This window comes from Polistes canadensis, unplaced genomic scaffold, assembly GCF_001313835.1.
Source record: "Polistes canadensis isolate GaletaPanama2010 unplaced genomic scaffold, ASM131383v1 scaffold_262, whole genome shotgun sequence".
Taxonomy (NCBI): domain Eukaryota; kingdom Metazoa; phylum Arthropoda; class Insecta; order Hymenoptera; family Vespidae; genus Polistes; species Polistes canadensis.
This window is the reverse complement of record NW_014569809.1, coordinates 128,065-155,919: the sequence shown is the minus strand read 5'-3', so window position 1 is coordinate 155,919 and position 27,855 is coordinate 128,065. Positions and strand designations below refer to the sequence as shown.

Below are 27,855 nucleotides of genomic sequence, written 5' to 3'. Positions count from 1 at the left end.
TTAACGATCGAACGTCAAACATGTCTCTCTCTCTCGCTCTCTCTCTCTCTCTCTCGCTCTCTCTCTCTCTCTCTCTCTCTCTCTCTCGCTCTCTCTCTCTCTCTCTCGCTCTCTCTCTCTCTCTCTCTCTCTCTTTCTCTCTCTCCGATCTATTTTACAGGCGTCGTTACCAACATGATCAAAACGTCGGTTTACGAACGTTCATTCTCACACACACACAGATGATAACGTAAGGCAACATGTGATAGAGTGGGGCAGGTAAAATACACATACACATAGAAAACGTTTTAGAACATTTGGAGATATTCCAAAGTGCTGGCTTTCGCATATGGAATCGAGGTTGTATTCGTACGCTTCTTATATTCGCCTTTTAAACGTGAGGTTTGCGTGACAGTAAAAAGCCTAATCGAAAGCCCTCGTTGTGTTGCTGGTGGTCTTCGTGGCTCGGTTTGGTGTAGGACTCGCGTGGGGAACCCTGACATGCATTCGAATATGGCAAGACACTTAAACGTAGTCTATATTTGGATTTTAATACGATCGCGATCGTTCGATTGTGACCTTTTCAAAGTAGAACAATCAAAAATTTATTAATCTTTTCTTTTTAAATATTAAAAATATATATATATATATATATATATATATATATATATTAAAAAAAAAAGAGGAAGAGAACATTCCTGTGAAAGAGTATCAATCTAATAATGTTTTATTTAACAAACTGACGTTATATCAATTAATTTAATTGTAAATCGATTCGTTAAAATCTAGAAAAAAATTAATACATATTCAATTGACGAGTATACTACCTCCCTCCCTCCCTCCGAATCAAAAACAATTATTATTACGCCTAATATCGAGATACCCAGCGTGTTGTCCACAGATAAGACTGGAAGGATGGAGGGGGTCAGGGATAAGTGATAAACATTTGTAGTATTATGAAAAAAAAAAAAAGAATTGGATGTGTGGGGATGGGGGGGGGGTTAGGAGAAACTTCGTGGGCAATGCACAAAGTGACCATATTTGGTGTTGTTAGATTACGTTCAATACGTGGGCGTGAACCTCGCCACCCTCGTTACTTCGTAACTGAATCGCTCCAGTTACGTCGTGGTACGCACATTCATGATACTAATTAATTTTTGTTGGAAGATGCGACGTTTGACGAAATGAGAATACAAAATTAGAAAGAGAAGAAGAAGAGAGAGGAGGAGGAGGAGGAGGAGGAGGAGGAGGAGGAGGATTAGAAAAGGGAGGAGTGAGAAATAAAAAGGGGGAGGGATGGTTCAAATATGTCGACGTCTGGAAATCGACCTTTATCGTACAGAGGATACCAACATCCGCAGGATAACGACTGGTGGTGTCCCACCACAGGAAGGGGAAGCCCTCTTTTCTTCTCTTCTCTTCTCTTTTCATTTTGCGGATACCAACTCTCTTTCTACCTTATCCCAACTTCACAATCCAAAAGGTTTTATCGATTTCAGATAAAAAAGAAAAAAGAACTACGACATTTCCTCGGAATTTCCGATGAATTTTCTTTTCTACTTTTTTCGAAGTTATTTTTTCCTAATTTTTACTTTTATTTCTCACGTTTATCGTCTTGTCCCCTATTCTATTGATAATTCGATTAGATTTTGAATATATTTTGATATTTTTTATATAAACGTATTCTCTATTGGATGAAGAATTTATAATTTTTTTGTACACAATATATATTTATATACAATTGTATATAAATACATATTGTATATATACATGTATATATAATATACATTTGTACAAAATTGCAAAGGGGTAAATATGTTTCTTTATTTTCTTTTTTTTAGGAAGGGTGACAAAAAATGAAGGAGATATATTTATTATTATTACTGTTTCCTCGTTTTTAAAAATAAACGAATACCAATATATATATATAGTCATTATTATTATTATTATTATTATATCTGCAAAGTGGTTTCCGTGATTTCTCATGCGTCACTAGGTCAGAATATAACTTTCTACCGAGGAACGATGAACCGTTCTCATAAATGTGCTTGATGCCAATTTCCTTATTTCATATATACAAGGTGCGATCAAAGTCTCTTTTTATCAAATTAATTCTATACAATATATATATATATATATATTTATTCAGTCAATTGTAAATATTCAATTTTATTTGCGTTCATTTAAATAAATTGTTCAAATTGGTGTCCATTATACTCAACACAACTAATATATATCGTTTGATTACCGATATGTGACGAATAACACCAATCGAGAATTAATCGTAACACAAATTCTACAACAATTGTTCTTATCAATTGTTAAAAGAAAATTGACTATTATCATATCCACTGTAATAATATGACATTAAAAAAACGTTTACATAAATTATAATAATTTGTTTGTTAGAAGTAAAACGATCTTAAGCAAACTTTTGAATTCGAATTTTCCTCTATCAGTGTGGTGAGGAAATATTTTAATGGAAAAAAATAAAACGAGAACCTCCCCCCTCCTATCCCTGTACCCCATAAAAGATACAACACCAAGTTTAGAAACGATGATTCCGTGCAGTGATATATTATTAATTAAATTTACATCTTCGATCGTATCTTTTGTATTAAAGAAAATAACAAAAGATTTAATTAACGAATTATGTGAAAAAGACGAGAGAAACGGGGTAAAAAAAAAAAAAGAAGAAAAACTATGTCTGCAGATGCGCGCATACGCACAGCCATGGTGCGACGCGCACTTCGATCGAGTCTCTCGGTGATGACCTTGATTTCTGAAGCCGTGAAAAGATCCCGTCGTCGTAGAGTCAATTAAACCAAGCCACCAAGTCATTGACTTCGTCGTTTCACGGCCAATTTCTCATTGGCGTCCTATAATACGGTATTATATGTATAAATTACATGTATATACGTATAGAGACATACACACATACACATACATACATATATATATGTACACGTTGTGCCGAAAAATCTTTTAACGATCTTCTCCCGCCTTTCTTTACATATCATTACAAAAGTTTCATATGATATATACACGACACACTGACTCACTTTTATTTTGAAACGCGTTCTCCATAAAAAAAGAAAAAAAAAAGAACGCCTCCCCCCTCGTTTGGCTAAGAAAAGAAACCGATTTCTAACGATCAACGAGTGTCTTTGAATAAAAAATGGATATTAAAAAATGGCCAGACGGAGAAAGAGAGAGAAAGATTTCAAACTGTTAACTCGAATAAAAAGTAATTTTTATCAGTCCGATGGAAAATATGAAATTGTCGTTCAATTACAGATGATACCCTCTTCACCCCTTTCATCCCTTTGAATCAATCCGATCCAGAGCAACGATATGGAATTATTTCGATGAGAATTATAGTAGAAGAAGAAAAAAATAAACAAAGAAGAAGGATCACGTGTGTACGGTCGAACGAATTTAATTTTATAAAATTAATTATGAAAAAAAAAATATATATTTCTATGGATACATAAAATAATCCTTATATATACGTTCCATACACGTTAAGTATCATAAATAAGCAATGATGATATCCTTAAACTAGGACCTAACAATGTGTCGCGTTGTTGAGTTAGGCCTAGTATCAATCACGTGAGTTTTTAAGGGGGTTTTTCGTGCGTGACGCGTGTCTACCCACGCGCACACGGGGCCTGTGGGGGTTAGGGAATAAAACCCATAGATTTAGGTGTATTAGGATTTAGGATAAAGATAGAGGATATTAGAAAGAAACAGGAGCTTGCATCCATCCTCTTGCTGTGAGTGTATTTGTATCTCTCTCTCTCTCTCTCTCTCTCTTTCTCTCTTTCGATGATTTCAACGGCGCCACCAAGGGGGTGTTGTTTCTATCTCTCTCACTCACTCACTCGTTCGTTCGTTCGTTCAGTCTTTAAACTCTCTGCATGGGGTGAGTCATGGTGTTACCACCACTCCTGGTGCCTGGGCGTGGTGGCCACCACTGCAGACGTCTCTCATCGATCTCTCTACAGCCGTGAAACACCATGGGCCAGAGGAGAGAGTCTCTCTGCTTTTCGGCTGATTCGCGCACGCTCCTCTATACATTTTTCCATCCCTTTTAACCACCCCCATCCTCCCTCCCTTCCCTTCCCAGTTCAACCCCTCAATCCTAACCCAACTACCAAATTATTCTTGATTCACTTGACAGGGGATTGGAAATGTATCAAAAAAAAAAAGAAAAAAGAAAAAAGGCAACTGACACAATGATGATGACGTTTAATATTTTTAAAACTTATCTCGAAAGGAAAAATTGTTTAACAGAAATATAACATTTTTATATTTTAAGTGATTTTAAATGATAATTATTATTGTATTTTGTCATTGTGTGTATGTGTAATTTTATAGATTATAAATTGAAGAATGATTGATAAGAGCTCGTAGGATGACACAGGGTTCTACGATAAATCAAGAATTAGGATAAGTGTGTACATATATATCTTGCGAAGTAGAATAGTATATTTTCTTCAAGTTTCCTATTATAATTAATAAGATATATCTTTTCCCTAATGTGCAAGAAAAGAAAAGAAAAGAAAAGTAGAAGATGGTCAGGGTTCTAAAGAGTCAGCAGGGTTTTAACTAACATTTCCGAAAGGAAAGTACTAGTTTCAAAGACAAACATAATAATGTTAGTATAATAGTAAATTTTCTTCAAGCTTCCTATTATAATTAGTAAGATATATCTTTTCCCTAATGCAAGAAAAAAAAAGAAAAGTAGAAGACGGTCAGGGTTCTAAAGAGTCAGCAGGGTTTTAACTAACATTTCCGAAATAAAAGTAGTATTATAGTTTGAAAAGCAAACATATAGTAATGTTAGTTAGAGATAAAGAATATGGTTGGTATTAGTGTGTAAAGCTAAACTTTTTCGTAAGGAAACCTTTTCGATGATCGAGGACAGCTGCAGAAAACTCCGTAGGATGTCGAAAACTACTACCAACCATATCGTTTCAAATTCGAACGTTCCCCATCTGTGTAGTTAGTTCATCGTCGTCGTTGTGAGTCATCGGTTGCCAGCCGAGTTCACGTATAGACTCATTTCTCTCTCTCTTTCTTTCTCTCTCTTTCGTATTCTCTCTCGTTCATCCACCCCAAAAGGGAGTTCTCGACGAGACTTTCCTATCGAACGGTGAATCCAATTTCTAGTCTATGAGGCTAACTATAATAGAAATGTATCCACAGTATATTATATACACCTTTTAGTAACTATATTTCTCTAAACTATAAATCATTCTTATTTCAAACTTGACACCCCCTATTATATACTATATATAAACTTTGTTTTCATTTTATCATCGATTTAATTTAATGAAATGTTATAAGAAGTTATAAGATATATATATATATGTATCAGAAATTTGTGATCAAAGGATACCTGAGATCAAAGTAATAGTAGGAGTACTTGTATTGTATACCAAAGACTATTCTAGTTTGACCAAATATCCAAAAATGTCGACCCTTTTATCCAGTACCACCAGATCTTTCATAGAAAGTACGAAGTTTTCTTTTCTTCCAACCCCAGACCCACTAGGGCAAAGTTATTTCTAGCTAAGAAAAATGTAGGAGTTCACAAAGAATCGAGTTATTCGACTAGATAGTATAGGAATATAACGGGGCGACAGGTGTCGCGATGAAAGCAGGTTCTTCTGACCGATTTCCAGGCTCGTATCTCGTTTAAATTGTATTTATGCATTTAACGTTAAATATTATTATCTTTGGAATACTTTTATCATTTATTTTCTTTTTCCTTTATAAATTGTTCACACATTTTTTAATCGAAGACAGACGTATTCAGATTTTTCTACCTTGTTTTTTTTTTTGTACATGTCTGTACATTAAAATATGACCGATGAAAATATTTATTTTATCTGGAATAAATAATAAAACACAAATGTATGAGTGTTTTAATGTACGACGTGATAAAATACTCGTTTCAAATTGATATAATTGTTTAAAAAAGGAAGGAAAAGAATAAAACACACATACAGACACACGCGCAAATGTATTGTTCAGGTAGAAGATCTAGATACGGTCCTGGGTCCCCGTTGCTTCTCAAGATCCGTTTCCAGGCTCCCGCGTTCTAGCCCCGGGGCAACGTAAAACACGAAGGAAGAAGAGTTGTGTTCCATTCGTGAACTGAAAAAGTGCAACGTGCTTTGATAATCTGTAACTCTTAGTCCTTTGTAAAATACTTTTTCTTTAGGTACATTTTCACGATTAATAGTATCGTATAGATAACAATGGCAAATATTTTTATGAACGAAAATTCAAGAAAAATATAGAAAATTCCGTGATCACGCAATTATTATTCTCACCTCATTGAATTCAATCTCACGATGAGATTTTAAACTTGCAAATATTGTATTTTTTAATTGCACGTTTATGTCAATGGTATTAGCATAATATTTTACAATGTGAGAAAAGAAACCCCCTCCGATTGCTCCCATTCCTCGTCATCCATTTGATTTTATTCCGTAAAAGAGAAAAAGATAATCAATAAAAAAAGATTTCATACGTTAACAAACTTGAACTTGGAAAATATGTGGAACGCATGCGGTCGTACTGTGCCGTGCCGTTAGACGTCTTGTGGCTTTTATTTTATCTTACGAGACGTTCACTATCGCACATTTTAAATCGTAGACAGTTTAAGAAATGTGGAATAAAATTACACATAGAGTGACAGAGAAAGAGAGAGAGAGAGAGAATCGAAATGGCATTATAAATTAATACGTGGTATGGTGTTTTCTCGGTTGACAATGGGATGTTCGAGATGGGTTTTACGTAGAATATATTGAACATAATGGTTAGTTCAGTAAAGTTTTGACAACCCAAGCCCCTATCTTCTTCAAACGCATACACAAAGAGAAACATTCTTTTCTTTGTTATCAAATTCAACGATGTCCTAGGACCTTTTTTAAGAAAAATCTTTTCTCGTTCCATTAGTACAATCAAACCGTTGATGATTCCTCCCCCTCGTTTTAAAAAAAACACATCGTTTGATCTTATAAATATTTTCTTATAGTAAGAGTATATATTTATATAGGGGAATTGTATTTACAAAGAATTTCGTATGGCATTATAATCGAACGATTATAAACGTTAGTTTGCATTTCGTGTCATTGGATATCTCTTTTATACTTATCACGAATCCATTTTCAAAGCTCATATATCACACCATCGCAAATCATGAGAATATCGTTGCAAAAATTCTCCATTAAATACGATCAACTTAATTCCTTATTTCTACTTTCCAGTCGGTTTATTATGCACAGTTTGCAAATTCGACTAGGGGAAAATTATTATTGTTGTTGTTATCAGTGAATGATTTATATTAATTGTCCAATGATTGTTCAATTATCTTGAACACAAAGTTCGAAATATGATTTTTTGTCTTCGATCGTACGTAAATGAATTCATGAAATTATTATTGATTATTAAACTATGACGCGAATTGGAATGAGTGTTAATTAAAGATTTAAAATCGTATGGGGTTCTAAATCAACTGGTGACGATCCTGGGTTGTTCCCTCGGTATTCCCTTTTACTCTCCCCTCACTTCCTTAACCGCTCATTCTATACGACGAGAGAGTATAACCTACACTCGGTACCACCCATTCATCCATCCGGCAGTTTTTGCCTACCGGTTTAACGAACCTGCACTTCGTTCCAGTTCCATTCAGCTTCGGGAAACCTTTTTTTGCGACTCGGCGACAATTCTACTCGCGAGATCATTGCCGATGAATGAGAGGAAAAGATTAATAAGACGAGAGTTGTTGAATTTCTTTTTATTGTGAAAACAACAACAACGAACACAAAAAAATAAAACAAAATTATCATCCAAATTGATGTGATTAAAACAATTGTCCTTTCAAGGATGCGAACAAACTAAATAAATCATTCGTTTTAGGATTAAAAAAGATGAAGTATTTTGTTAGTTATTTAAATCATATTCTATATTAGGATATATGATTCATTTGATCACTACTCATGGTAGGAATAAGTATACCATATGAAGTATCGGTATAGGTTTTAAATTAAAATCTAACTCCAACGCAATATTTAGAATTAGCAATTGGTGTATGTGTGTGTATGTATCTAAGCAAGAAACGTGAAAGTTTCCCTTAAAAGATCGTGCGAACTTGAAATATAATCAATCTATCCATAGATTTTTCTACGTGCGTGTTATATTATGTTGTGTTTTCACGAACACGAACATAAACACGAACATGAACACGCATGCACGCGTGTGAATAAGCGTCTCAGGCCAAGTGCAGCGTTCTCGTTACATACGAAAGTAGGGCAGCAATACTTCTACTCGAAGACAGTGCGTCTCACTTACATAAAAATGCGACCAGTTTCCTTGTTCAAATAATGTTGCTACTTCTTCTTCTTCTTATTCTTCTTATTTTCTATCTTATCTGTGACTACCTAGAAAAAAAAAAATTGCATCTCTCGAACCAGGATGCATTTTACCCCCTTAAACGTGTTACATTTATTTCATTGCAAACAAATAATCCCTATGACAAATGTTTCGTTTAAGAAAATAAACATTTTCTTTTTGTTTCTCGTTGAAACAATAAAATGTGTTAACAAAGCAGTAACGGTTATCGAACTGGTTCCCCCCATCATCATCATCATCATCATCATATCACCGTGTTCGAGAGAGCATGAACATTCCTGCAGAATGAAATAATTGTAATTATTATTTATCTTAAAAAGTAGTACACACACGCGTGAACAAATATATATATGTATATGTATGCAGATGTCTATCCTGTTTCCAACAGAAAAGAACCTTTCGGAAGATGCATCCGGACGTTTCGATTGTATCGTGACTGTTCCCCCCTTTCCCCCCACCCCCCACCGCCTCTCGAGCTTCGTAAGAATTCAAGAAGCATTCGTCGCTTATAAATAGCCATTTCCGTTTGGACAGGTAGCAAGGATCGATTATGTTTATTCCGTTTGTATAATTCACTACGATGTGTCCGATAATATGAACAATTTTGTTCAATTTCTTTTGTTACATAAATTATGAACAAATTTGTTTAGGATTTAACAAGAGTAAATCCCTTACACACACACACAGATATTTCATACTAATACATAGATTTAATAAATGTATATGATTTGAATTGACACTCTATCAATATTAGGAAATTAGAGTTTTTCATATAAATTGAAATAATTGATAAAACTGTAATTGGATTTTTGTTTTGTTTTTTTTTTTTTCAAATAGAGTTTCGAGCATATTTATATATCGCAATTCAAGTTAGTCTTAAGATTTTTTATAAATAGAGGTTTCTTACCAACGACAAGTAGTAGCAGCAGCAGCAGCAGCAGCAGCAGTAACAAGATAGATTTCTTTAAAGCAAATAATAAACGACGAGAAATTCTTAAACAGCACAAGCATCGTCTGACCGCAAAACTCGACACTGCTGCGAACGAGCAAAGAGAATTACTAAGAAAGATTTTTCCTTCAGTTTTATTATTTCTCATCGAGAGTTAAAAGATTAAACGCTTGATAGAATAAATTACTATATATATCGTTTGAATAATTATATATTGAAAGTAAATTAATTTGATTTCGTGTTAATAAAAATATTGGTGATCTTACAATTAGAAAAAAAACTGTTTGCAACGATGATTTCAAGTATTTTTAACTTCAATAAATTTAGTTAATTACAAAACGAGATAATATTTGATTTTGTGAACGCGATGATTTAAAATAATTTACCTTTTTCGGTAATCCTGACGTTTCACGACCGTGTTCCGAATCCTTGACCCCCCTTATGAGTGAACTTACAAAGAACTGTCCTGAGGAAATGAAGTCAAGAACACAACTAACGTACCAACATACATGCATACATATGTTGGAAACATGCAACGTTTTAGCCCGGTAACATGCTCGACCACCGTATATACGTTTTACCGGTTGTCTACCTGTTCTGGATCACTCAGTGTCTTGTCTACAAGGTCAAATTCATGAAGAATCCAACTTGTTCTGACCTCGACGACGACAACGACGACTACGACACTCTACGTATATCACGATTATCTCGAGGTCGTCTCTTGCAAATTTTCTTATTCTCGTCCTTCATAATACTAATCTAACTATTACTTCACTTTACTAAACCTTTTTTCAAACTCCATTCCGTAATTTTTAATATGATAATTTCGTCTGTGTCTATCTTTTTTCTTGCTTGCTTTTTTTTTTTCTTCTTCTTCTAATTTTCATAAATTAAAATAATAAATAAGATATTACGAAACGTTGATTTTTCAAATTACGTAATAAAAGAAGTATCCTTTAACAGGTTCTCTTCTTGAATAATAAATTGTTAACCTAAAATCTTTAGGTTTAATCGTTACACGATAATAATATTCGATTTTTCAGATACTTATCTTATCAGTTAGATAAGAAAAGTTAATATTGGAAATGAATTAAGGAAAATTCAATTTTTTATATAATACTAATACGTTTTAATAGTTTCTCTTATTTTGTCACTCACATATTATATTAACTAAACTTTCTCTTTTCAAACTAAATTATCTAGTATATCAGTCAGCTTAATGGAATCCTAAAGAATTTCGTTATCGTGTTTTCGTAGAAATTTTATATAGAAAAACTAATATGACGATTTATTCTATGACGCATTGAATATCTTTCCGTGATGTCAAACTACGTTATAATCATACTAATAGCATGATTATTCAAGTACACGTAATCGAAGTTTGCGTATTTGATAAAAATTCAAGTTGAAGTGTTTGTAGCTGTTGTTTTTCGATATTAAATTGTAAACCATGTGAAAAATCGTAGAATAAGTTTGAAGATAAAAATAATGAAGCAAGTACAAAATCAATAAAAAAAAAAAGGAAGGGATAAGATAAAAAAAAACAGATGATCATAGTAAGATTGTATAAATCGAGACAACGTTCTTCAATGGCGATCGCGTAGCATGCGAAGAATCCGGCGCAGGAGGAGTGACGACGATAAATAACGCGATCGCTATATTTAGTTGTTCTTTGTATGAGAAAGAAAAAGAAAGAAACTGAGAGAGATATATATATATATATATATTTCATACACACTCATACGAATGCATTCGTGTACGTTTCTTCTTCTTTCTCGATCTCTTTACTGACTTCTTTCAAGTATTTGTCGTAGAAGTCGTTATGGTCGTGACAAGTCAGCTGACGATAAAGGCAACGATGATGATAATAAGCTCGTTTTGTTGTATCTACGTTAATACTTGCGTATACGTATCGTCACACACATTTACTCACATATATAACCCCCTCTTACATATATAGTTCGCGTGAGATGGTTTGTGAATACAACCGAAGGCAAACTCGAATGATGATTCAAACCAATGACGTCTGCATCCAAGTGTTTCGTGCTATTTTACTAATTTCTTCTTCTTATCCGTGAACGTTTAAAAAAAAAGAAAACATATTTCTTAACATGGAACGAAATTTTAACTGATATTGTAATAGCGTTAAAGATATATATATATATACTTATATGTATATTTTATTGTAGTTTTTATTTAGAAATGAATAATGCATTAGTTTTTTTTTAAATGTTTTATCTATCATCTATTCGTAATATCAGTGAATCTACTTTTCAAATGATATAATATATTATAACAATGAAATGTAATTATAGATTGAAATAATTTTCAAATATCTCAAGCTCATTATAAGAATCATTTTAACAGTAATATACAAAAATTACAAGTATTGTATTCATTATTTTAAGATAAATGATATAAGGATTTTATTGTTGTTAGATTTTAAATCATTTTCTAATACGATTAAAAAAGATGGCGTGTGCACACACATGCACACACGCACACACACGGGGTAATATTTCACAAGAGTTGGCATGAAGATAGATGAAGAAACTGTGAGCATAGTTAGTTACCGGTGTGTTATATCTGATCACTCTTCCGATACGATTAACAACGAAGAGGAGCATGACCATGCGAGTATCCGTTTACCGTAAAAAGCCAATTTTCGCGAGAACGGTGAACACCCGTTGTTAGAGAAATACATGATGCCCCGATCTTTGGGCATTAATTGTTAAGATTTAACGAGGCGTTTATGTTGCTATCTGAAAATAAGAATATTTACGCACTTGGCTGATCATCGTCACCATCTCGTAAATAATTCTTCTGCCGGTACAAGTCTCATTTCGAGGCTAATTGAGACATTGATTTCGACACTAATTAAGAAAATTAAATATCGTAATTAAAATAATATGTACAAGAATAATCAATCCTTACAAGACACAACTTGGACTAGCTCCATTTTTGTTCGAAAAATTTCACTTCTTTTAATCGTTAGAACACGTTTATAACTTGGCAGAAGTCCTGGCACGTTTGTAAAGGATCAAAAAGGAAATTGGAGACAAGTCAGAGGATCGTTTTCTTAACATTGAAAGTTCTTTACCGAAAGTCAAAGTCCTAGGTAAGATGTTGGAGGTATCTAAGATAGGTCTACGACCTCCTAAGTAAGATTCCAAACGATTTGATCGTCTGGAGGGTATCCCGACGGATTTTCGTCGTCGTAGTCGTAGTCGTCCAACGGGAAAAAGCCTTAAGCGTTCCTCTTCTGGGTGGGTACGTTGAACTTACCGTCGCATTCTGTATTGATTTCGGTCGCGGAGAGGCAGACGTTACCTACGGCACGTATTCGCGAACAGCACGGCACGCCCATATCGAGAAAGAATTTATTTCTACCATTTTATTTTATTATTATCATTGATATTGTCAAATAATGATAATCCAATGATGATTCTTCTTTCTCATTATCGACACTTTCGGTATAATTATTCGGTATAATTAAAAGGGGATGACTCGAATAGGATGAAACTGAACGTCGTTATGCCAACATTGGCTTGCACGCTTATAAAAGGGGGGCCTTACGCAAGGCCCCGAAGACCTTGAACGGGACCTTATTTGGTGGACAAGGTCGAGGCTACGCGGGCCATTGGGTTTTCAGGTCGAACGCGACCAACTTCTACGTTGTCTTTGGTTTCCTTTGGTATTCCAATGTACACGAAGTGTACACAGATGCATTCCTCTTGGTTACGATCTACTTGCAATAATCAAAATCAAGATCCCATAGCAGCTAAGACGTACACGAGTTAACAGACAATTTCTACTCTCTTCCTTTCTAGAATTTTTTTCCAAATCCACAGTCCGATGTTAATTCTGCAAGACTTTCTAGAATTAATAGAATATATTTGCTGTATTGGACTTTGATAATAATTCCCTAGTCTGCCTGCGAGAGAATCGGTTTTTTTTCTCATTCGTTTTGATTCAATTGAGATATGTCCAATATGGAGACAGGATAAATTAATGAACGAAATGAAGTCTACCATCAGAGTTGTCTCTATCTTTTTCCGTTTCATTATTCCAGACTCCATGTTGTTTTCTCTTTCTCTCTTGAGCATCCATCGGTCGATATTCAACGGCATTGATCGTCGAGGGCTCGAACCACGAGGTGGTGAGGAACCCTTCGCGATCTGACGTTTCTCCTTCGCCACGTGGGTTTCTCGTTCACCGACTCGGCTATCTTCGTAGTCGTCGTAGTCATCGTCGGGGCGCAGACTGCACGGATACCCGGCGACGTATCGATTTTCAAGGAGATACTGCACCCGCGAACGCACCGACTCACCAACCTCATACAAAGAGAGAATGAATACGAGAAAGGGATAAGAAGAAAGAGAGAAAGAGAGAGAGAGTTCGTACTAACACATATACGAAGGGAAAATACTTGTATGCACTCCTGCCTTGTAGCCAAGCCCTACGTGACGTGGCAATAGTCCAGTGCACCCTTGTCCGCGCCCTTGAATCTATTTTTGGCTGATCTTCCGTACAAGAAATACATGAAAGGGAGACATTTACTCGTTGGTCCAGGTTCCTAGCCCTATGAGGAAGTCATTCTTCTTATGAATAATTAATTATTTTATCATTAAGATTATAATAATAATAATATGCATAATTATTTACGGATATATAATGTAATTACGATTTAAAAAAAAGAATTATGAAAGAAACTCTGACGATTCTAGACAGGGGGCCATCTTGAATGAATTTTTATTCGACGATCATTGCAATTAAATTCGATGCACAAACTCGAATTATAGAATTAATTATGCAATTATTTATTTTATAGAATCTGGGGGGTTTTCTTTTTTGGGTGGATTACTTTATATACATTTATGTTTAACAAAAAATATCTTCTTTATCATTGGTCGATGCTGCAGTACTGCTGACGAGGAGGGTTCGTCCGTTTCTTTTCCGGGAACATTATATGCACGTCGATATAATCCTGTTAGTCCGAATCGCTTGGCTGCATAAGCGAACTCGATTGGATAGGACATCGAACGTCAAAAAATCATCTTCGTTTTTATTCGATAAAGACTTTTTTTACTTATTTTATATGTGTTCCTCTCTTTTTTTTTATGATAAAAATATAATTTTAAAGATAATATGACAAACGTTTATACGCCAGGAGAAAACACATTGCTAAGCTATTTTCACTTGCATATATTATTTTTCTATTTACGCGCATATTATTTTCTTAAACGCGTTATTCTTCATATAAAAATCCAATAAAATTATTCGAATTGTTGAGCAAGATTTTATCCATGTCATTTGTGTATATTGTTTGTGTTATACTCGACGATATTAATTGAATTAATCATTTTTTTTCAACGGTAAATATTAAATATTTTCTTTTTTATATGTGATTATACTTATCAGTAAAGATTATAAATCAGATATGATTCCAATGAATCAAGCCTTAAATGGAAATTCGTATTACGTGTCGTTTTCAACAAACATTTTATCTAACAATATTTAAAAAATAAATAGACAATCAAAAGTTTTCATAATTCTCGTATATGATTATAAAGAACAAATGATGTGACTCTAAAGAATGACAACGTTGAACAAAAACTTCTTTCCTATTTTGTTAAATGTGTTAACAATAACCTTGCCTTTTAGAAATTATTTTAATCATTTCTCGTGCTGATAAGTTTATATTTGAAAGTTTACGACTCTCTTAGATAGCATAACTTACTTAAATTGTTTTTCTTTTTTCTCTCTCTCTCTCTCTTTCTTGCACCCAAGCCTATAATATATTTAAATCGTAAAATGCGATTAAAATACGTCAAGCACTCTCACATTAAAGAGAAAGATACTAATATCTATATACATATGCATAGATATCTGACTTATACATTCTAAAATGAATAAGTTCGAGTTCTCTGTCATGGAGCATTGCTAATCGTGTGAACAACATTTTGAAGTCAAAGGAAAGCGCAGTCTCACGAAAACTTCTGACTATTTCTCATGACTCACCCTGTACCTTACCATTGGGAGAGTACTCTCCTTTCGTACCTACAAATATATGTGCATATGAAACGTTGTGTATGCATGCATGCATTTATGCGTGTGCGTAAGTATATATACGTGCGTGCATATGATGCGTGCGCTCATATATATGTATTAGTGCATACGATCGTGTGTCGCATGCAGCTCCGTTACAAGATATACACGTAAGTATGTTACGCACGATAATATGCACACACGTTCTCTTTTCTACTAACACATTCTTAGAACGGTTAGTCAGTCAGGCGGGGAACCCTTACGTACTAGTGTGTACGCATCCAGAAGGCATTATACTCCCCGTATCGTACAGTTTGAAGCGGCATTTGGAGAATCTAGCCGGCAGCCGGTCGACCGACCAATCAGCGAGCCGCTTTCGTTTTATGCCCATATATGGCAAGAGCTGTGAATCCGCAGGGTGGGGGAACCGCCGGCTGGACGAGTCCATTTCAATCTCTTCGTGGGGCGGGGTGGTGGAGGGTAGAAGGGGGTCTCGCATAAGATGAACATCATTTTCTATAAAAAAAATGATAATACATGTTGCAACGAATGATATTGGATGAATAATTAATCTGAATATTATTGTCCTCATTATGTATATTTCCATAATTTCTTTTAAATCGAAAAATAAAAATAAAAAAAACAATCGCTTATATTATTCGATCGGTCTGAAGTATATCGCATAGTCTCGTGGTATACCGACCACACCTACGGGCGAGTCCACAGGACGCGGTAGGAGCCACGATCTCGCTCACAGTCCTCGCAACTCGCGACCCCTCAAGTCTCATTCGTACTTCGTGCCTGAAAGTAGTATCCTTGTGGTGGCCCTTCGTCGATCAACGGACGTGTACTCTCGACCAGTTCGACGCCTCTTTGTGTTTCCTAACTCTTTTCAAAGGTAAGTCCCTAATATTCCCTAATATCTTTAAATTAACGTATTTTTGTATTCAAATATTATTAATAATTATTGAATCTATTAGAAATATTCATTCTATGTAATGAAATTTATTAGAGAAACGACACGAGAAGGGAAATGAAAAGAAGCCGGTCGTGAACGAAGAAGACCGGCCATGTTGGTAGGGCGTTGCTCTCCTCTTTCGTTACAACTTCGAAATTTCTCGAAAGATATTTTCTTTCGATTATTATCGTACATAATTATCGTGTTTAGATTAATCGATATTATTATTATGTCGCTTTTACGCGGTTTTTTATTTAAAAAAAAAATAATTCTCTTTTCAATTGGAAGAAAACTGGCTTGGGCCATTTGAAGCGATCCGACAGGTTGCCGGCGTCAAGTGGTCGTTCGGTTCGGTTCGTTCGTTCGTACGTTCATACGTTCGTTCGTTCCGTTCGTTCCCCTGACACACACGTTTAGCAGAACACGTAGTCGTCTTCTCTTTCCTCGCAGGTGGTCGCGACCAAACGGTGCTTTATTAATAGCACTCGTTCTATATACTTCTTGTACGTTTCTCTCGCACGCTTTGCGAACAACGGCCACTAACCTATCTACGATTTATGTGCCACTAATGATCATCATCCTCTATATCCTTTTCAATAGCCAACAGAGAGAGAGAGAAAAAAACCACACCAGAATTCTTTTTAGTTCTTTTGTATTCTTTATCTTCTTTTTATCTACAAATTTTAACCCCTAAAAAATGACTCTCTAACGCGTTTTTTTTTTCCTTTCAAACTTTTACAACCCACGATAATAGTGTTTGACAATATTTTTTTACCAAATTCGTTTTTTTATTTTCTTTTTTAAATATATTTGTATTTTTATTCCTAGGGACTAAAAAAGATTTCAAAATCCCGACCATGAAATGTAAAATTAGAGAAGAGTAGTTATTGTTGGGACATAATCGTGTCGTACCAGGGGCGTGATCCTCGACACTCTTTTATTCTTTTCTTTCCTTTCCTTTCCTTTCCTTTTTTTCTTTCTTTCTTTCTTTTTCTTCTCGCATTTCAAATTCTCAGCACGTTCGTCGACTCTTTCAATTGGTAATACTGAAATCAATTGAGAGTCTCTCTCTCTCTTTCTGGCAAATTTAAAACGTCACCTTGAAAAAAATGAAAATACTTTCGTAATATCTCACGACGATTGTTTATTTTTTTCGAGAGAATTCATTATTTAAAAATAATCTTAAAGTCGAGTGCTTGGTGATCTTCACGATTAAAGTTTAAGCGATTATATTTATTTGGATTAGAATTTTCGCGTAATAATCGCTTCTCTTAAATCGTGAAGGTTTAAACTTGGTGTGATAAAAATTTGTCGTCACAAAATGTTTTAATCACCAGGCACGTAGAGACGAATAAAAAATATATAAACTAACGTTTGCCCAATCTCCTCCCACCCCACGATTGCACAAAAAATTTAAGCGCAAATTAAAAAATAACTTTGTACTGTCATTTAGCAGTTGTCTATTCCACCAACCAACCCCCTCTCCACCCCTTGCTATTTAGAAATGCACAAATCAGTACTTATGCACGCCACTAAAACACGAAATCCCTCGGCATTTTGTTAGCGTAACATTTCCAACCAGTTTTTTTTCTCTCGCTTAATAACCAGTTAAACAAACAAAAAGGAATATCTCTGTTTGGTTGAAAAATTGTTTATCAATTTATTGTAAAAATCTAGCCAAGTATTTTTCTTATTCTTATTTTTCTAAGTTAGACATTTTATTGAATATCTTAGATATATGTTTTAACAATCATTATAATTCTTTGCATTGCTTTGAAAATGATCTCAGCATTAGAGTTTTACAACTTGAATATTAGAAAGCACGTGGCTTCGTTTCTAATGTGTCCTTCGTAGTAATACCTAAGAAAAAATTCCACGAGAGATAACGGATAAATTATCATAATCTAGCGATGAGTAATCGTTTTACAACGAAACAGAGATAAAGTCTCAACGTAAAAAAAAATAAACTACAAAGAAAGTAATAAATGATATAAAAATTAAAATTATTAACTTATAACAATGAATTATTATATATTTCGTAAAATATATCAGTTTATCTTTCCAATCGAAAACGTCACAATTGCATACGGAGATTGTCCTTTACCGGAAATGGCATTCCTTGTATTGCGTAAAAAAAAAAAAAAAAATAAAAGAGAGAAAGAAATTCATTGATATTGGAGTACACAAGGAACGAAGAAGAATTTCTTATGAACATTCGTCGAAGGGAAGAAAGAAAGAAAGAAACGAATGGTGCAGGGCAGGAAAGGTTAGGTGAGGGGAGTAGTGAGGATTATGATAGAGAAGATGAGTGGTTCAGGAGGGGTTGGAAGGGGGAAGAAGGTAGCACGTTGGCAAGAGTTCGTGAGATGTTCGGTTCAGGCAATTCGAGCGCGATGCACAATTGTGGTGGTGGTGTAGTAGTGTTGGTGAGGGGTTGGAGAGACGTGAGGGAGTGGTGCAAGCAGTGGGGGCTGCAAATAGAAATAGTGGGGATGGCCCCCACCGTGGCGGAGCAGTTCCATATATGGTAAAGAGAGCCAGGATTGGCGGAGGGTGTCCTGCCCTTATTGGTTGACGATCAGAATGGTGGAGAGGGTCCGCCAAGAGGACGACGCTCTTCGTATAATACACTGTGCGCTTTTCTGTCAAGCTACACTCTGTGTTTGGTGCTAGATCGGTCCACAGTGTCGGCGGTTGTTCTTACGGACGGACAAGACACTGAATTCTTCCTATATAACTTGTACATATAACAAGTCTCTATCTTATTCTCTATTTTAACGCGAACCTTAGTAAGTTTCATTGATTTTTTACAACAAACAAAAAAAGTAAAGACTATTTAGAATAGCCAGTGGTGATTTTTAATATATAATAATATTATTGTTACTAAATAATTATTATATTTTATATATAGTGGATATTGAGAAATTTCGAAGAAGAGAATAATCATAGATTTCAACCGGTCCCCCCCGAGGATTCCTCTTTTTCTTCGTAGTGCTGTTGCAACACACCGATCGTTTCGGAAGTGTCGAGATGCTGTTTAACGTTTATTTCCTTGAAATATTTCTCTAATTGTCAATTGAAAGTCAAAATAATTTTAAAAGTGGGGTGTGTTCGAATTCAACGTAAACGCGCGTGAAGTCATATTATTGGAAAGGTGTTTTGTGAGATAATATTCTTCATCTTATTCTTCCTCTTGTTGTTCCCACTTTTAAACGAATCCGTTCTTTTCTCTTGACGATTATTTCATTACTATTTGCCGCTCGATGGCGCTTGTAACACCATGAATCTTCGATTTTCTATATCGACTACGATCGAATCTTCTATCTTCGATCTTTGTTCCTTCTCAAAAATCGATTACAAAGAACTGGGATTCTTTATTATTCAAGAGCTTAAAAAGAAAATCAAATAGGAGTTATTGAAGGTGTGGAAAATTTATCGAAGATACGAATAAACAACATTTTTTACAGACGATTGGAAATTCTTCATCGGTTGGCGACCGTTTAGCCGGGGAAGGGCGGGGCAGGGTGCGGTCATTCCATCGTGACGTGTACACTAGCTAGCTGACTCGCCCATATCGGTTCTCCAATTTTTTTTCCTTCCTTTAATATTCTTCTTGCTATTTAAAATTTTAAATAGATTTCTTTTCCTTTTTTTTTTATATTGGTACAATCGATTTCTTTTTATTTTTTTATATTGGCAGAAATCTTGTACTACTTTTATTTGAACAATAGTAGAGGTATAGCAGGTATAATAATTGTTTTCTTTTTCCTTGACCGTATCGATTTCCTTTTCTTTTGTTCCCTTCACGTTTATCATCTTACAATAGTTTTGAAGGAAGGTGAGAACTTTCTTTATTCAAACCTCGTTTAGTATGACGAGGATCCTTAGGCGCCATCTTGAAATGTTCCTTCTCAGGTAGCTCGACGCCCCACGGATAGTTCGTTTATATTATACAACTCAATTTGTAACTATAGAATTCGATAGAAATATAATTATTAATCCATGTACTTTTATATATTTTTTAAAATATCTAATTATTAGTAATAACTTATAATAATTTATATTATTACTTCGTATTATATTGTAATAATTAATTAATGTCGACAATACAGAAAGACTAATTATAGTTGTTATTTTCAGGAAAAAAAGCATAAACAAACATGTGTGACGAGGAAGTTGCCGCACTCGTTGTTGACAATGGTTCCGGTATGTGCAAAGCTGGTTTTGCCGGAGACGATGCACCTCGTGCCGTCTTTCCATCCATTGTTGGCAGACCACGCCACCAGGGTGTCATGGTAGGCATGGGACAAAAAGATTCGTACGTCGGAGATGAAGCTCAATCAAAGAGAGGTATCCTAACTTTGAAATACCCGATTGAACATGGAATCGTCACCAACTGGGATGACATGGAAAAGATTTGGCACCACACTTTCTACAACGAACTTCGAGTAGCACCAGAGGAGCACCCAGTTCTCCTTACGGAAGCTCCATTGAATCCTAAAGCAAATCGCGAAAAGATGACGCAGATCATGTTCGAGACGTTCAATACACCAGCTATGTACGTCGCTATTCAAGCTGTACTATCTCTGTATGCTTCCGGTCGTACCACCGGTATTGTATTGGATTCCGGTGACGGTGTATCTCACACCGTACCGATTTACGAAGGATATGCTTTACCACACGCTATCCTTCGTCTCGATTTAGCTGGTCGTGATCTTACCGACTACCTCATGAAGATCCTCACCGAGAGAGGATACTCATTCACCACCACGGCCGAGCGTGAAATTGTACGTGACATCAAGGAAAAACTTTGCTACGTTGCATTGGACTTCGAGCAAGAAATGGCTACTGCTGCATCATCATCTAGCTTGGAAAAGAGCTATGAACTTCCCGATGGTCAAGTTATCACCATCGGCAATGAAAGATTCCGTTGTCCCGAGGCATTATTCCAACCATCGTTCTTGGGTATGGAAGCTTGCGGCATCCATGAGACCACTTACAATTCAATCATGAAGTGCGATGTCGATATTCGTAAGGACCTCTATGCTAACACCGTTCTCTCCGGCGGTACCACCATGTACCCAGGCATCGCTGATAGAATGCAGAAGGAGATCACTGCCTTGGCTCCATCCACCATGAAGATTAAGATTATCGCACCACCCGAAAGGAAATATTCCGTATGGATCGGTGGATCCATTCTCGCCTCGCTATCCACCTTCCAGCAAATGTGGATCTCTAAGCAAGAGTATGACGAGTCTGGGCCATCCATCGTTCACAGGAAGTGCTTCTAAATGCATTTGATATTCCTTTTCCCATACTATCATTCCCCGAAATCCCGATATGCGCGGGATCGTAGTGCGGTGAACGGCCCTTCGCGCCCCCGAGCTAATATCTCGAGGTTCACTACACTACCAGCAGCGTGTGTGGTGGGTGGCCTCGCGCGATGCAATGGAAGTAAGTTATGACCTTTGCTCTTGCGTTATTAAAAGGAGAGAAGATTAGACGTTCGTTTCGACGATGATTTCGATATTTTACACCTGCTCGTTGTTCTTTCCTAAAAAGCGAGAGAATCCTTTTTTTTTTTATCTTATTTCAGTTTCTTATTTCCTTTCTCATTTGTCAACTCTCTCTCTCTCGTTTTATTTTTCTCTCTCTCTCTCTTTATATATATTTCTCATTCACGTCTGACGAGTAGTTGATTTTTCTCATCTATCGTATATTATCGTCGTTCATCGTCGTCGTTGTCGTCATCGAAAGGAACGTCCCTTTTAATAATACGCGGTGACAGTATTATAATTTATTTCTATTGTCTTGTGCAAGACCACGCACGACACAAATGAAACACACGTTACGAATTACATACGTACTACATATTCGCATACTACACTCTCTATCACATACACATACACAGACACAAAATACACACACAAATCACATACATCTTAAAGACTACTTTAGACTTATGGTATTATAAAATAAAACTCTTAAAAACACGATCAACTTGGACTCTTGTGTCTTTTAAGATCAGTTATTATCCAGATCCTTTTTAATATAAACGCATCCCTATGAATGAAAGAATGAATAATAAATAGAAAATAAAAATAAAAGAAAGAGAAGAACCCTCGTCGCCACACCTCGCACTACGACGATGCATAAAAAGAAAAAAGACAAAAAAAAATTAAAAAAATAATAAACTTGTGCGTATAAGAAAAATTTATCACCAAGCTTCGGTTTTCATGGATAATCTAATTAATCTCATCATCGAATCACGCGAAATCCTTTTTATACATAATTGTAGCTTTTGTACCGTTCGACGTCGTTGATTGTAACGTAAGATTTGTGGTGAAAAAGAAAAATGGAGATGAAAAGGAAAAGTATAGAAGAACGTAAAGAAAAAAGATAATACTTAACATATAATTAATTACTCTAAGAATTTAATTAGGTTTATATTTTCAGTCGAATAAAAATTATTTTCAATCAATTTCCACACCGTGTGTTGATCTTCTTCCGCGACGATGCGTATTCGTCTTGTATAAAAGAATAAAGAAATAATAGAGAGAGAGAAAAAAATGATAAAAATACTTTATATAAACTATACTTCGTTATTATTATTATTAATATTATAATAAATTAATAAGCACGAGTCCAGTAAGCTGATTTGCGTGTACAATATTCTCTCTTTCTCTTTTCAATGAATTTGTTACATATTGTTACAGTTAAACGTCGATTATCCGGCAATGATTAAGTCTCTGTTGTCATCACTATTAACAAATAACAGCAACAACAACAACAACCTATGTATAACGTAACAAGAAAACATCTTAGACATATTTAATGCATGAATACCAATAATAAACGTATGCATTTATATCAACGTTTCATCATTTATATTTAAATTAACACGAATCCGATCGTGTATATATAAATATATATATATATATATATTATATTCGTAATTGAGATAATCGACTGTTTCTGTAATTTTTGAATACAATTTCAGGATAGAATTTTTACCGAATAATTATTAAATAATACTACGCGTGTGTATAAATGTTTTCATATCATTTTATAAATTTTTTATCGAGATACGTAATACAAAATTCTCCATTTTGTTTTTTTATTTTTAAATCGAACACTGACCTACATTAAAATTGTTCGATTAATGCGTGTGCGTGTGTATATGCGTGGGTATTAATACCCCTTTAAAGCCATTTAATCATCCTACGCTTATTAATGGTCGTTAAAAGACCATAAATTCCAATATAATTGTAATCATTTTTTAAATTATATTAAAAAGATTGGATAAGGATTTGCAAAGCTGGATAATAACTTTTCAGGTATATATTTGTAGGATTTTTACAACAAAATTAGGCAATTGGATTGATCGGACCCAACTTGAGTCTTCTGCTTTCCTTGGTGACTTCTTTAACCTTTGAACTATCCAGAACCCTCTGGTCAACCTTATTACGAATGTCTATTTTATTTAAAATAGAGATGCTCGATTCTGTATATTTAATTTAACGCATAAACGACTGCAACATTGATTCACCTGTGACTACCAGCAGCGTTTGTTTTTTGCAATGAGGACCACAAGGATCATTAATGAACAGTGTTATTAGATTGTTTTATCTATATTTTATCTTAGAATCGTGGCTTCTAAGAAAAAACATGTAAAACTTGTTTTAATATTTATATTTTTCTTTGATCGTTAACGCATAGTTTATAATCTAACAAAGGTTTCAAATTAACGATATATTTCCTCCCTATTTTTATTAAATGTGATTTACGACTTGAAAGGGTTTATTAACACACGAGTGTTAGAGAACAACCCAGTTCAAGAGATTATTATCATAGAAGTAGATCATCTCATTTATCTCGTTTAATATAAGTTGAATTTGATTCGATATATCGTATCCGGGAGATGGCACTAGTAATCGATAATTTTCAATATGGCGGGAATAAACTAGTTGAATTTCTAACCACTTAATGGCAGCATCGTACGAGGGATGAAAAAGACGTATTATTGGACAAGCATTTTGCACGAAAAAGAAATCGATATGAATTTAATAAGGGAAGAAGAAAAAGCGAGAAAGAAAAATAAAAACAACTGATTTATTCGACTAGTTCATGTCACTACGAGATAAAATGTTATTGGATTTTTCAAGCGTTACAAATTCATTTATCATTCGCGTACGATTTTGAACGGTCCAACGTGAACGTCGAGATTTTTGCTTTGTTTGTTTTAAAGGTTATCAAAGATTTCGAAAAGAAGGAAATATATACGAAGATGTTAAAATTTTAAAAACAACATAAATCGAAAAAGGAAGTTACATATCGATACGTGTTTAAGAATATGTTTATCGATTGGTCATGCTCAAGTCAGGATCGATTTTAAAAATGTCAATCTCGTGCACCGTCGTCTTCGGAAATTTACCGTAACGTCAATGACACGTATGTAGTTGCAATAAGAATAAAAATCTAATACCCGTTTCTTCAAAGATTGCACACGCCAGGCAAGTTCATTCAAGATGCCAGAACAAAATTCGAGCGACCAATATTCCACATTGGTAAGCAAATAATTATTGTTTTCTATTTAGAATTTAATGTTACGTTTAACATAACCTATATTCATAACAATGGATTATTCTATATTGCATCGATTTTAACATAATAATTTCCTTTTTTTCCAAATTTAATTGAATGTGTTTTCTTCTTTTTCTAGGTTGGTTTGATTTACATTTTTAATCTCATCGTTGGGACAGGAGCTTTAACTCTTCCAGCTGTTTTTAGCCGAGCAGGATGGGTTCTTGGTTTCAGCGTAATTTTGATATTAGCTTTTATAAGGTAGGTGAGGAAGATATTATTTTATTGAGAGAATAATTCAAAGTGATGATCCTTTTGTTTTTTTATTATTACAGCTTTATGACAGTCACATTTGTTATTGAAGTAATGGCATCTGCCAATGCAATTGTAACCTGGAGACAAATTCAACATCGAAAGCGTGTAAGCATTTCTTATAGATTTTCTTTTGCTCTAATTGTTTTATCTCTCTCTCTTTCTCTCTCTCTCTCTTGTCAATAATATATTCAACTATATTGCAACACTTTTTTTTAGACAATGCAAACATTGGGTGATTCTTGTACCTCGAATTCTGATTCTGAAGATACACCGTTAGTTACTGTTCATGCAGCCAGTCCAGATAAATCGGATACAACCTATCGGTATTACATAATTCATGATAAAATAGAAATGGGACAAATAGCATCTATTTTTTTCAATAAGTTTGGCACCACTTTGTTTTATCTATGTCTTGCCATTTATTTATATGGCGATTTAAGTATTTATGGTGCAGCTGTAGCTAAATCGGTAGCAGACATTGCTTGTACTTATCAACCTCAAAACTTAACGTGTAATGATACTATACCGGATAACGAAGTTTGTTGGGAAGGTTCTACTTTGGATCGATTGTCTGCATATAGGATGTTTCTTGTACGTTATCTTTTTATCTAAGTATTACATTGCTGATATTATATATATATATATTTATACATTCTGCTGAATTAATAGAATTCATTATTTTTATGTATAGACGACTTTTATTTTTATGCTGGGACCTTTTGTATTCTTCAACATACAGAAGACCAAGTATCTACAATTATTAACTTCAGCGATGAGATGGCTTGCATTTACTATCATGATCGTGTATGCAGTTAGAAAACTTATTATTGATGGTCCACAAGGTAATCCACCGCTTGCAAATATAACAGGTAAGCAGTTTAATGTGCCAATACTAATTCTGCGAGAATTACAATAATCAATAATGTAACTATTTCAGGAATTCCTAGTCTCTTTGGTGCTTGCGTATATTCTTTTATGTGTCATCATTCTTTGCCTGCATTGGTAGTTCCAATTGCAAACAAATCTATGCTTAATCGATCTCTTGCATTGGATTACGTATTGATAGCATTTTTTTATCTTTTACTTGCATTGACCGGGGCATTTGCTTTTGAACATCTCGACGATCTTTATACTTTGGATTTTGGACCACGCGGATCTGGAGATTGTTCAAAAAGTTCAAACATTTTTATGCTCGTCATAGAATATTTTTTGGCATTATTTCCCGTTTTCACTTTGAGCACGAGTTTTCCTATAATAGCTATTACTCTTAGAAATAATTTACAATCTTTATTCTTATACGACGATACTTCTTATTATTTTTTAAGAAAATTAATTTTTCCTGTATTAGCGATATTACCGCCTTATTTGATTGCTATGAGCACCAAAGATCTTTCTAAATTAATCGGCATTACAGGATCGTACGCGGGTACTTGCATTCAATATTTAATTCCTACCTTCTTGGTTTATTATGCTAGAAAAAAAACAAATAAAATCATTGGCCTCGGTGTAATAAATAAATTTGCTAGCCCTTTTGCAAGCAATTTCTGGCTCATCTTCGTAATAGTTTGGGCAGTCGCTTGCATGATTTTAGTATCAGTTAATTTCATACAAATTTATTTCCAAGAAGCATGGATAAAATAGTAGCATATAAATTGTCAATATGAATTGTGCATATAGATCCATGAGATTGATATGCACAAAAAATGATTGAATCTCAAGTATACCATTTGTGTACGTGAAATAATGAAAAAAAAAAAAAAAAAATCCATTTCCGTATCGCAATATTTCATGGCATAAGTTCCTAATATGGGAACCACACAGTCAAATTAATGATAGATAATAATTAGTAATTTAAAAAAAGACGCGAATATATGATAGTGTTATTAGAGATGATGGATTAATATTATTGTACTAAAGTGAAGGATACGAGGACAAATTTGGACTAATTTTAAATTGATAGAGGAAAAGTCCTGCTTTTCTTAACCATTTGAGTTCCAAGGATTTTTAAAAAAATCGTCTCCACAAATGCCAAGAACTTGAATATTCAATTTCACATTGTTTCAACAACATGGCACTTATCAACGAGAAATTTGAAGTCATTCTGATGTTGGGACTCAAATGGTTAATGCAAGCAAGTGATCAGTGGTTTATGACACAGAGCAGGTTTGCATGTGTCGCATAAAAAAAAAAAAAACTTGACAATACTCTTGCACAAGTCAGGATCGACGTTGTACAAGCCAAATCGATAAATGTAAATTGAAATTTTTTTCTACCATATAACAGTTAACTTTAATTGCTGTATTCTAGCATATAGATATATATATATATATATATATATATATATATATTAAAATGTTGATGTCTATTCTATGTAAAGAGGTCTTTCAAATAAGTGATATTTAATTAAACGATAAGGATTTATTAGAGTACGGGGCAGTATTAAAATATTCGGATAAATTTTAAAGAGAAAGTAATTAAATTTATTTAAAAAATGTTCAGAGATTCTATAACTTATTTTAGTCTTTATTTATGTCTCTTTCAATATATACATTTAACTTTTTCAAATTTGTATCGGATGTTTCACCTGTTATGTGTA

The 27,855-nt window shown here is 34.4% G+C and overlaps 2 protein-coding genes and 1 long non-coding RNA gene across 4 annotated transcripts; 2 read left to right on the top strand and 1 right to left on the bottom strand.

Moving 5' to 3' along the window:
• Positions 1-5,752: 5,752 nt before the first annotated feature.
• On the bottom strand, positions 5,753-9,972 carry LOC106790808. The gene is made up of 4 exons (XR_001382119.1): positions 9,742-9,972; positions 9,314-9,442; positions 5,995-6,144; positions 5,753-5,876 (listed from the first exon to the last, which is right to left on the bottom strand). It is a non-coding gene; the product is annotated as an uncharacterized LOC106790808 (long non-coding RNA).
• Positions 9,973-16,142: 6,170 nt separating this feature from the next.
• Positions 16,143-22,367, top strand: LOC106790823 (actin-5C). 2 transcript variants are annotated; one of them, XM_014755998.1, is made up of 2 exons: positions 16,143-16,301; positions 20,502-22,367. In XM_014755998.1, exon 2 carries the CDS (start codon positions 20,522-20,524, stop codon positions 21,650-21,652), a length of 1,131 nt encoding a protein of 376 aa, XP_014611484.1. In that variant the 5' UTR covers positions 16,143-16,301; positions 20,502-20,521; the 3' UTR covers positions 21,653-22,367. The 2 variants fall into 2 exon arrangements, with proteins under 2 accessions (XP_014611484.1, XP_014611485.1); XM_014755999.1 differs by lacking the exon at positions 16,143-16,301 and adding an exon at positions 18,979-19,150.
• A 1,967-nt stretch (positions 22,368-24,334) lies between these two features.
• Positions 24,335-27,023, top strand: LOC106790820 (transmembrane protein 104 homolog). Its single transcript, XM_014755991.1, has 6 exons — positions 24,335-24,928; positions 25,084-25,205; positions 25,280-25,364; positions 25,476-25,850; positions 25,951-26,128; positions 26,197-27,023. The coding sequence occupies exons 1-6, from the start codon at positions 24,890-24,892 to the stop codon at positions 26,898-26,900; spliced, it is 1,503 nt and encodes a 500-aa protein (XP_014611477.1). The 5' UTR covers positions 24,335-24,889; the 3' UTR covers positions 26,901-27,023.
• Positions 27,024-27,855: the final 832 nt, after the last annotated feature.